The sequence below is a fragment of the Ovis canadensis genome, chromosome 19, assembly GCF_042477335.2.
Source record: "Ovis canadensis isolate MfBH-ARS-UI-01 breed Bighorn chromosome 19, ARS-UI_OviCan_v2, whole genome shotgun sequence".
NCBI lineage: Eukaryota > Metazoa > Chordata > Mammalia > Artiodactyla > Bovidae > Ovis > Ovis canadensis.
The window spans coordinates 68,328,777-68,341,049 of NC_091263.1; the positions used below are offsets into that span (position 1 = coordinate 68,328,777).

The window sequence follows — 12,273 nt, forward strand, 5'->3', positions numbered from 1 at the left end:
TTAATCTTATCTTCAACTCATTCTTCTTTTTAACATATTAAACTTACTGTGCACTCTCTGACAGATAACACCAATGTCTGAAGTTTCTGTGGGTCTGACCCCTCTCTCCTTTTTTCTGTTGCCTCACTCATGCTGCCTTGTTTCCTGGTGAATTTTATGATTCTTGGCTGTGAGTTTGTATTGCTTGGAATTTACCACTGGAGTGTCTCTGACATGTCTAGGTTCTGGCTGAAAAAATGAGTATTTGTTTCTGCCATATGACTGCAGATCTATGATCTAGGACCACTTTAAAATAAATTATTAGAAAAAAAAAAAAGAAAAACAGCAGAATAGCAGCAAGGATTATCCGTGGGAGATATAAGTATAGGCAATCTTTCTGTTAAAAAAAAATTATAGATTTTTCTACATGCAATACTCATGACTTTTGTAATTTGAAAAGATATTTATAAACAGTGTTCCCATACTGTGACATCAGTTCAAGAATTTTCTCCTGGTTTCTTTTTAAGGTTTCATTTTGTTTTCCATTTATTCATAATTTATCTATCTGTAATTTATTTTGTGTATAACACGGAAAAAACACATTCTTAAAAAAAATACACAGCAGTTTTCCAAACTGACTCCACTGAATAAAGCGTCTCTTCCCTATTGGTTTGTGATTTTTGTTTTACAAAATACTATTCTAGAGATGGGCTTCCCTGCTGGCTCAGATGATAAACAATCTGCGTGCAATGCAGGAGACCTGAGTTCGATCCCAGGGTTGGGAAGATCACCTGGAGAAGGGCAGGGAAACCCACTCCAGTATTCTTGCTGAAAGAATCCTCACGGACAGCGGAGCCTGGCGGGCTACAGTCCACGGGATCGCAAAGAGTCAGACACGACTGAGTGACTAATCACAGCACATTCTAGGGATGGTTGCAGAACTGTCTACTGTGAAGATACTTAAAATGCCTGCGTGTGACGAGGTGTCGAACGGGCCAGAATATGAATCAGCACACTGCCTCCTTCACTGAGAAAGTCCCGCTACCAAAAATAGGGGCGGTTTTACTGGAATGTGTGCTGAGTGACACGTGCGACGGGTCTGCTAAGTTCCTCACCTTGTCCTAAGCTCTGAGGGACGTTCCCAGACCAGCCTCAGGTCTGTGGACCCTGAACAGCACTGGTGTCTGTCCTGCTGGCCCACGCGGCTCAGTCCCCGTGTGGATGTTGCGCATTTGCCGAGCGGCCTGTGCCCTACTCTCTGGCACTCCTGCAACCCTGTGCTGCCAGATGACAGCCTGGGGGAAGGGAAGGCCCCTGGGGGCCTGAGAACCAAGTGGCGGCGGAGATGTACTCCTGTGCCCCGTCTGGGCCCCGTGCCCTGGGCTTCCCCTGCTTCTAACGAACCTGCTCTGTTTCCAACAGATGTGCCTCTTGGCCGAAGCAGAGAGGAGCTTCCTGCTGGTTCCTCAGAAGGGTTCCTATTGAGACTCATATCTAAATACAGGACAGAGGTCACAGAGGAGATAATCAGGCCTTTATTTTAGCTGGCTGGGCCAGCATGGCTTGTCCTGTGACCCAGCTGCCACGGGCGGCGTTCCAGAGCCTCCCTACGGCAGTTGCACAGGATGCCTGGGAGACGAAAGGACCCTGGACACAAATGCTCTGCGCAGAAGCTGTTACAAATTCCACTTAAAAAAAAAATGAGGAAGCCCAGCCTTCCTGGAGCAATCAGGATGCTTATTTATAGTGGTTGGCGGCCCCCGCCAGGGATTCCATATAGATGGGAGAGGGGCTCCCACCCCCTCATTCCTGCCCCCCGTCCTGCTCAGCAGGGAGGAACAGAAACTCACGACCCCAGGCTCTATGCCATGTTTTTGCCTTCCTGCTCTCTTTAGGAAACTAAAAATACCGACGATTTGCATGGCAAATACAATGCTTTCTTTACGTGACACAGGTCAGGCCGGGAGCTGGTGTTTGGGAAGCACACAGAGAAAGTCTGAACACGGGCTGGGAAGCGGCAAGGCTCTGATACACAGACCACCGTCCGAGGCCCGCTGTCGCTCTCAGCCCACCCTCTTCCTGCCCCTCCCTGGAGAGCTGCTGTTGCTGACCTTCCTGTGCAAGAACCAAAATGACCCTCTTCTCCCGCTCCGAGAGCTGGTGGGGTCGCCACGCCACCATGGCACCTGGAGCGAGAGCAGGTGGTCGTGGTGTCTGTGGATGGCAGGCCTCCCCTGATGACCAGTTTCACGCCTATCTCCACTCCACCCCAATCCTCATCACACACAGAGGAGGCCTGGAGCCTGGGTCCCCACCACGGCCCATCCAGCCCAGGTACTGCCAAGGAAATGGACAGGGAGAGACGCTGCTTCACACTAGCCTTTACCCACAGGAAGTGTTCTGGCAACACTGGCTCAGCAGTAAAGAGTCCGCCTGCTGATGCAGGAGCCACAGGTTCGATTCCTGGGTTGGGAAGAGCTCCAGGAGAAGGAGGAAATGACAACCAACTCCAATTTTCTTGCCTGGGAAATCCCATGGCCCGAGGAGCCTGGTGGGTTATAGTCCATGGAGTCAGAAAAGAGTTGGATATGACTCAGTGGCTAAACAATGACAAAATAACGTGGAAACAGCATGCATCAGTGCAGTTCAGTCGCTCAGTTGTGTCCGACTCTTTGCGACCCCATGAATCACAGCACACCAGGCCTCCCTGTCCATCACCAACTCCCGGAGTTCACTCAAACTCACGTCCATCGAGTCGGTGATGCCATCCAGCCATCTCATCCTCTGTCGTCCCCTTCTCCTCCTGCCCCCAGTCCCTCCCAGCATCAGAGTCTTTTCCAATGAGTCAACTCTTCACATGAGGTGGCCAAAGTACTGGAGTTTCAGCTTCAGCATCAGTCCTTCCAATGAACACCCAGGACTGATCTCCTTCAGAATGGACTGGTTGGATCTCCTCGCAGTCCAAGGGACTCTCAAGAGTCTTCTCCAACACCACAGTTCAAAAGCATCAATTCTTCGGCGCTCAGCTTTCTTCACAGTCCAACTCTCACATCCATATATGACCACTGGAAAAACCATAGCCTTGACTAGACGGACCTTTGTTGGCAAAGTAATGTCTCTGCTTTTGAATGTGCTATCTAGGTTGGTCATAACTTTTCTTCCAAGGAGTAACCATCTTTTAATTTCATGGCTGCAGTCACCATCTGCAGTGATTTTGGAGCCCCAAAAAATAAAGTCAGCCACTGCTTCCACTGTTTCCCCATCTATTTCCCATGAAGTAATAGGACCAGATGCCATGATATTCGTTTTCTGAATGTTGAGTTTTAAGCCAACTTTTTCAGTCTCCTCTTTCACTTTCATCAAGAGGCTTTTTCATGTATAAAACCATTGGAACATCAGCAGATATCTTACTGTCCCTTATAAGTATCACACACACACTTCTAGATGATTTGTGGATTTGCAGGTTTGTTCTTTGGCCTTTCTGAGTGCCTTGCAGAATCTTAATTCCTCAGCCAGGGACTGAACCTGTGCCCTTTGCAGTGAAAGCTTAGAGTCCTAACCACTGGACCGCCAGGAAAGTCCCAAGATTTGCAGTTTTGTTGAAATTAATGAATACAGCCTATATGCACAGCAAAACAATACAGCTACAGTATTTTACCACCATTTTTACAAAGGAAAAAAATCTGTGGTGGTAGACTATACTTCAAGATCATGAGTTACTTGAGAAACTTAAGGGAGGCAATGGGTCACCATGCTGTGACCCTCATAATTAAGATGTTGATGGAAGACTCAGAGGCAGCAAGAGGTAGAAGCAAGATGCAGAAACCAAGGTAGAAAAGTCACTGCTGAACTGTAAAAATGGCCAGAGAAACAGAAATGGGAGGTCTTATCACCACATTTTAAATAGCTTATATTTGGCTAATTTTAAAGTAGCACACACACACACACACACACACACACACATAAAATACAAAGAGGAGAAATCACTCAAATGCCCATCAATAGATGACTGTTTAAAAACTGACAGAATATTCACTGGGTAAGACACCATGAAGCTGTTAAAAAGAACAGGGTCAGCCTGTAAGTATGGATATAGAACTACGCAACACTCAATATGGCAAGGGAGAAAAATTTCACATACGCGTATGGAGTTCTGACAATTCGACTGCCAAACTCAGCAGTGGAGGCGCTTGGGGAGAACAAATGAGCATAGGGGTGAGGACGCAAGAGAACCCAGGACGCACGCTTTGTAAGAGTTGAGGGTTTTACAGTATGTGTATAGACGTACTTTTCAAGGAAAACTCTAGGATTTGCTTTGCTTTAGGGAGCCCAGAACGGAAACCTTGTGTCCTTTGTCTGGAAACAGTATCAGTGACTCCAAACATGCAAAATTCCCCTAACACCTTCGTGGACAGGACAATATTTTATGATGGTAAACAAAAGATAACTAAATTCACATGTGGTCTCCTGACCTTCTCAGATCCAGAGCGTCAGGAAGGAAAAAAAGATTTCCTCATCCTGTTAACGTGCGCACACTGCCAAGACACTGGTTCCATTTCCCACTGAAGGTCTCCACCGACTCTTTAGATGATGGGTAGAGGGCATTATTAGGCTATCAAGTACTCTGGGTTTCTCTAAAGGTTTTCTTTTATCCAGAGCCATGATGGCCATTTTGCCCATGGACCCTGAACCGCCCTCAAAAGACAGATCTCAAATCTGCTGTCCTTTGGGGAGGATCTCTTCCATGAAAACCTGCTTTCCTGGGGAACTCTGGGAAATGGTAATTTCTGAACAACCCACCCTCACTGGCCATATTCCCACTGTAGTAACTGTGCGGTTACCTCAGATACAGCAGGGAAGTCAGCTGTATGAAAGCTATTTATGTGGCTGCGCTGGGTCTCAGTTGCAGCATACGGGATTTTCTGTTGCTGCTGTTGCAGCACGTGGGTTCTTTAGTTGAGGCATGTGAACCCAGTTACATCATGCAGGATCCAGTTCCCTGACCAGGGATTGAACCCGGACTCCTTGCATTGGGAGCGTGGAGTCTTACCCACTAGACCACAGGGAAGTCCTGAAAGCTATGTTTATTTAGAATAGAGTCCCAGAGCCTTGAGAGAAGAGAGACTGACAGTGTGGGACGACGGCAATCATGCCCCCTCACAACACGGTGCTTCTACTTGCAGAGGACGCACTCCTGTAACACTGGCCCTTGCCGGACGCTGGGAGAGGCTGGAAGCGGTCAGGTCCCCACCGCCTGCAGAAGGCACTGGACAAAGACCCGCGAGCTAACGGCCAGGGTGCCGGGCCTGGGGTGCGGGACTCTTCGCCTGACTGCGTCACGGCCCCGCTTCCCATTCGGAGGAGCCACACACTCACACACTCACGTGCAGAGCCGCTGCTTCTTTAAATGCTTGAGGGATGGCATTTCAAGGGAATGAGCACAGACTGCAATGCCCGCAGGTCGGAATGCCCTCCCCAGCTTTCCCACTAATGTCCAGAACAGAGTCCGGCACAAAATGTACGCTCAATCAGTGTTCACGGAATGACTGAACGAGACCGGTTAGGAAAACTCAGATTAATCTAGACCCACTCCTCCTTATAACACAGCTCACAAAACCCACTGGTGTCCTATGTGGGGAAACACACAGAGCCAAATTTCAAACGGGCTAGTTTCTATCACACAGCTTTACTGTGTGTCCTTCAGGAGAGCCTGCCACACAACCGAAAAACACACTAGCAGGGTACTACCGCAGTGTACACCTCTGGAAAGACCTGCCGGGAGGGGACAGGACCCTGGAGACAGCAGGCCCTCCTGCCACCCTCCCAATCCTGGCCCTAAAACAGAGACTGGAGGGGCACACAAGGAGGGTGTTTCTGAAAACCCTATTTACATCAGTCCCTCCTGGGAGAAATGAATGAAGGAGGCAGACAGATAATACGGGACTGAAATGATGGTAAGAGGGAGCGACGTATGTATTCCAGGGTGAGAGTGAACACGTTTATTACAAATTAGATAAGCTTTGTTTTATAAGAAGAGAAGAGTAGGAAAGAAGTAACAGCGTGCCACTTAAAAGACTTCATGTGATCACCAACTCGAAACGAAAGAGGCGTCTCTCCTGCCTATGGAGATAATGAAAGGGTGTACAAGCTAATGTAATATGGCAGCAGACTGGCAGGGCCTAATACCACCCTCCCTTAGGGGCATTCTGTCTATTCAGCAAAGAACGGGCGGATGTTCTTGTCCTGTGTGGTGTGTTCCAAAGCACAGAAGCAACTCAATTCACTTGGTGAAGGCAGTGAAACCCTCATTTCCGAACCTGACGAGGCACACTGAGCAAAAGCTGGTTTCTCCTAGGAGGATAATTGCAAAATTCTAAATGAAACACTAGCAGATAGAATTTACAGAACGTTAAAGGTTTACTACCCCATGGACAAGGTAAATTAATCCCTCAATAGCCTATTAGGCAATCCATTAATTGGACATAAGCCATATCATCAGGGCAAAGGGGAAAATTAAAAGCAAAGGCTATAAAACCTCAACAACTGAAGAATGGACGTTAAGTAAAATCTACCTCCCTTTCCTAAGGTGAGTTCTGGTAAACAAGGCTAGAGGGCCGCTTCCTTAGCATGACAGGGAATATCTACCCTAACCAGCAGTCAGCAGCAAGCCTCACAGGGAAACATGTTCCACTGAAATCTGGAAATGAGAGAAGACTGGCTGCCACCAGTATTCTTTAACATCACACGTGGTTTTCTAAGCAGTATATTAAAGAAAGTAAACAGACACAAGAGCATAACTGTTGGAAAGGAGAAAACTTAGGCTTATTGGTTGGTTGGTCACAGACTCCTAGAAAATCCAAGAGGATTCTACCCCTAAATGAAGGAAGAGTGATTGATACGGAATCTGGTTCAGTTCAGTTCAGTCGCTTAGTCGTGTCCGACTCTTTGCAACCCCATGAATCACAGCACGCCAGGCCTCCCTGTCCATCACCATCTCCTGGAGTTCACTCAGACTCATGTCCATTGAGTCAGTGATGCCATCCAGCCATCTCATCCTCGGTCGTCCCGTTCTCCTCCTGCCCCCAATCCCTCTCAGTATCTGAGTCTTTTCCAATGAGTCAGCTCTTCGCATGAGGTGGCCAAAGTACTGGAGCTTCAGCTTTAGCATCATTCCTTCCAAGGAAATCCCAGGGTTGATCTCCTTCAGAATGGACTGGTTGGATCTCCTTGCAGTCCAAGGGACTCTCAAGAGTCTTCTCCAACACCACAGTTCAAAAGCATCAATTCTTCGGCGCTCAGCCTTCTTCACAGTCCAACTCTCACATCCATACATGACCACAGGAAAAACCATAGCCTTGACTAGATGGACCTTAGTCAGCAAAGTAATGTCTCTGCTTTTGAATCTGGTTACAAGTAAGTAAATAATTGTTAAAATCATATGCCAGCTATTACAGTCAAAAATTATAAGAGAGAGAAAAGATTCCAGCTAGAATAAAAAAAATAAAATGAGCTATGGCAAGATGTTGGGAAAGACTGAAGGCAGGAGGAGAAGGGGATGACAGAGGATAAGATGGTTGGATGACATCACTGACTCAATGGACACGAGTTTGAGCAAGCTCCAGGAGTTGGTGATGGACAGGGAGGCCTGGCATGCTGCCATTCATGGGGTTGCAAATAGTTGGACCTGACTGAGCGACCGAACTGAACTGATGACGAGATGAAATATTTGAAAATAATCTCAAGAAATGTGCGGGATCCATATGAAGAAAATTACCAAACTTGACTGGGGGGTGAGGGAAATCTTGAGTAAGTGGAGAGACAGACCGTGTTCTGGGATGGAAGCTTAGATGTGGTAAAGATGTGAAGCTTTCCCAAGTTACTTCCAGGCTTAAGAAAATCTCAGTCAAATATCTCAAGGAGATTTTGGGAGAACTTAACAAAATTGTACTTGAGTTCTACTGAGAAGAATAAACAGGTGAGAAGAGCTAAAATAACGATGAAAAAGAAATGAATACTACTTCTCAGAAACTCCCAGATAAAAGCATAGTGTAAGCACAGCATCCCTAGGCTGCTGCCTCCTGCAAGCACCTTTAAAACATCCTCAGAAGTCAGAGGGAACCTCTGAACACAGGGTCTGGAGAACCGGGCCCAGCACAGCCATCACGTCCTCCTGCACTGCCCCTTCTCACTTTGCTCGCATTTCCACAGAGAGGTCCCCAGGGCCAATGCCACACACTGGGCCCCACGGCTGAGGACACGAGTCCCGAATCAGGCTCAACACGTGGCTGAAGCACACGCTGGTCGGTAGTAACAGGTCAAGTGAGGCCTCCGCCACCTACCTGCCCAGAGCTCCGAGGTTACGTGAGGGGCCATGGGGGCGGCCATCACCATCAGGGCACACAGAGCATCCTCGAACTCGGGGCTGTGGAGAGCAACTCTCTGCGAAGCTTGCTGGGGGAGAGAAGAGAACAGCGGTGTAACACACCGAGGCACGCAAGATGAGCCTGGGTAAGACAGGCCATGGAGGTCCCTGAAGTCCAGAGACAAGCAGGCGGGAAGAGACTCTCTTCACATCACTTTTGTTCTAGGCAAAGAACTTTCCCCGGTGAATCACAGAATTAAAAACAGCTGGAGCAGCAACAGCAGTTGTATTATTGTTCCATTTTATTTTTTTCTGGCTGTGCCGCACAACTTGCAGGATCTTAGTTTCCTTGTGAGGGACTGAACCTGACATGAGGCCCTCTGCAGTGGAAGCACGGGGCCCTAACCATTGGACCGCCAGGAAAGCCCCGAGCAAATATATCACTGTTGACTGAGCATTTAACCGCGTCCTTGAGCTGATGCTACCTGGTTTGGGTCTTCCCACCCTTTGAGCGCAGTATTGTTAGCCCATTTGACAGATGAAGCAGCTAAGGGCTACGACAGAGGCAGAGCCCTGGACACACAGCCAAGCGAGAGATGGAGCCTAGATTAGAATGCAGTCCTGATTCCTAACCACTGTGCTAGGTCCTGTATGTGCAGGACCAGCGGGAAGTGCAGGACCAGCGGGAAGTGCAGAGACTCGCTCAAAGGTTCTGCACTGTGAAACTCCCAGGACTGGGGTCCTCCTGCCCCTCTCAAGGATTTCAGGGGTCCTCCTATTCTTTGCCAGTTCTTGCAAACACTCAGCGTCTTCCTGAGGTGAGGCTGATCAGTTAACGTAGTCATACTCGTTCACCTGCTGCACACCAAACTTTGGAAATAAAACGTCCAGAAAGGCATGGTCTCTGCCCTCTGGGAGCGGCAGGCTACCTCACCACGTGACTGGAAGCCACAACCCCCTTGGCCAGGAGCAAATGGGCACAGACTGGCCACTTACCGAGAGGGCACTGCTGAGTCCCATCAGCTGAGAAATCGCAGAGTTCAGCGAGAAGTCCTCTGTGAAATGGGCAGTCACCTATTGGTAAAAGTAGAATCATTCACTTTGTTCAAAGTTCTGTTAAGCTTCCACACACACACACAAAAACTGAATTATCCAAAAAATGTGGAACTAAATGCATGCCATAAAAGATACTTATAACTGTTTTCACTATCTCAAGTAGTCACTATAATGTTTTATCAGCACAAAGAATTTTAAAGTCAAAGTCAGTGTTGTTTCTGCTACTCAAGACTGCTCCTCTTCCTCTATAGCTGCGACAGGGTTAGTTCCCACAGCAGGTGCCTAAGAAAACACTGATCATTACCTGAAATGGAGGCGGGACCCACCTGATGGCCAAACAGCAAACAGGAGATGGGATAAAGGACGTCACTTCCCCACGGTCGCATGATCTTAATTCACATTGAAGATTACTGGTATATGGGGATAAGGTGAGTCTTACATTTTCAAATATAGAGTCAACTATTAAGTCACTTCAGTCGTGTCCGACTCTGTGCAACCCCACAGATGGCAGCCTACCAGGCTCCCCCGTCCCTGGGATTCTCCAGGCAAGAACACTGGAGTGGGTTGCCATTTCCTTCTCCAGTGCATGAAAGTGAAAAGTGAAAGTGAAGTCGCTCAGTCCTGTCCGACTCTTAGCGACCCCATGGACTGCAGCCCACCAGGCTCCTCCGTCCATGGGATTTTCCAGGCAAGAGTACTAGAGTGGGGTGCCATTGCCTTCTCCAATAGAGTCAACACAAGAACACAAATACTACTTGTCAGCTTTTTCTTATTGGCATGCTTTTCTATTTTGACCATGGGTAAGGATACAGAAAACGAACACATCCTTAAGATGTCAAGAGTTTCCAGCTTGTTGAAATAACCCAATTCCATTATCTGACAGAAGAGAAGAATTTGCCAAATTCAAAGAGAAAGTATGCGATAAGCAGACAATCATTCAAGCAGCACTCAGATGGCTAAAGTCAATTCCATGAGCTCTGTTTCTCTACAGCATGGTAGAGAGGATGGAAATAAAGCTGAAGAAGTGTCACTAAATGGGACCATGCTGGAGCCGGGGCCACTGCAGTCCACACAAACCAGAGGAAAAGCTCAGCTCCTTCAGTGTCCTCCGTTACCGGAGTCCAGAGAAGTGACCTCGGCTGACTTTCTAAGCTTGAATCAGCACATCTTAAAAAAAAAGAAAACATTCAGGCTAAGGGGAATTTGGGGTATCTGGTGCCCATTCAAAAGTGGCTTCAGACTTCCTAAGTGCTTTCTTTCAAAGACATATGACATTTCTCCACAAAGTTCTTAAAAAGGTGAATGTCATGGTATTACAGCAGACTTCCAGATGAACAATTTACAGGGATGTTATCAATGAAGAATCTTTAAAAATGATTTAGACAATAATATGCTATTCTCTAAGAAGATAAGCCATTAATTTATTTGCAAAATTCATTCCAGAATAACTTACACAAATACTGTGTAACAAAGTTTGAGTGGAAAAGTCTCCACTATGCTGAGTATCAGGGAACTCTCTGCTCGGTCCTCATGGGCTGTGTGACCTTCACAGGGCATTTAACCATTCTGTGCCTCAGTTCTGCTCGCAGAAGCAATGATGAGGAGGCTAAAGATGAGGCCAATAAAGAACAGAGTCTTTTCAACCCCTTTCAACACTAAAACTCTGTTTCTGTTTTTATAATATATATAGTGTGTCATCGGTATGACATTAAATTTGATTCTCTATCTGAAAATGAAAGTGTTAATTGCTCAGTCATGTCCAACTCTTTGCAACCCCATGGACTATAGCCACCAGGCTTCCCTGTTCACGGGATTCTTCAGGCAAGAATACTGGAGTGGGTAGCCATTCCCTTCTTCAGGGGCTTTTCCTGACCCAGGGATCCAACCTGGATCTCCTGCATTGCAGGCAGATTCTTTACTGTCTGAGCCACCAGGAAAGCCCCAGGATGAGTTAGTTAAATATGGAAACATGGAAAGCGGGCAGCCTCCTCAGATCATCATTAGAGGGAGCTGTTTCCCAAGAGCGTCTCTTGCCCTTAGGGCGTTGCGCCTCCGTGGGGAAACACCCGAAGCCGCAGGATCCAATACTCAAGGGAAGCGGGGCCACCGTAATGAGACAGGAGGAAGACCCAGTGTGCCCACCCCCCCAGGGCAGGCAGGCCACACAGACCACGAGAGCTCAGTCACAGAATCAACCAGTGTCCCGGGAAGGGTTCTGACCTGAGAGATGACCGAGTTCTTGTACTCCCACAGCCTCCTGGCCTCGGCTTTCTCCTTGTCGCTCAACAGCTGAGGCCTGGGCGCCTGCCCAGACGTCCTGGCCTCGATAAACCGAGTCACCAAGGACCACAGACGCTGCTGCCATCTCAGCACCCCGGGGAGCGCGTCGGCTGCGTGTGACGTTAGCGAACGAGAGAGAGAGACACGTGAGGATGTCTGGTCTGGTCACACCCAAGCGACAAAGCGCCTGTGAAGGAGGAGATGCTTCACGGGATCTCCCCGAGGGCAGGGAGAAGGGTCCTCCCTGGCTGCCAGGGCCTGGAACTCAGAGCAGGACTGGCTCAGTCATTTCTTCTTAGGCCCTCAGATATTCTGAGCACAGGATGCCGGGGCTTACTCAAAGCGTTCCCAGCAACTGTCACCAGCCCAAAAGGAGCTTAGAAGTTTGGGCCAGGATGTGCAGGAGGGCATCGCCTCCTTGGTTAAGAAAGCCTGCTGTGCTGTGACGAAAACGTCCTCGGAACCAGCAGTGTGCGTGGAGACAGGGCTGACTTACACGGTGCAGGCTGACCTCTCCCGTGGGCAGGCAGTACACAGAGGCAGCGCTGGCCCCCAGGCTGCGTTCAGAGCCACACTGCTACGCAGCCTGAGGATTG

General features: G+C 48.2%; 1 protein-coding gene across 1 annotated transcript in view; it reads right to left on the reverse strand.

The window, feature by feature from the left end:
- Positions 1 to 12,273, reverse strand: part of LARS2 (leucyl-tRNA synthetase 2, mitochondrial) — a 145,693-nt gene that overhangs the window by 8,976 nt on the left and 124,444 nt on the right. Inside the window, exons 17-19 of the mRNA XM_069560888.1 lie at positions 11,618 to 11,787; positions 9,338 to 9,415; positions 8,319 to 8,430 (exon numbers count right to left, since the gene is read on the reverse strand). Of these exons, the coding sequence (XP_069416989.1) occupies positions 8,319 to 8,430; positions 9,338 to 9,415; positions 11,618 to 11,787 (360 nt within the window). The remainder of the gene's footprint in view (positions 1 to 8,318; positions 8,431 to 9,337; positions 9,416 to 11,617; positions 11,788 to 12,273) is intronic.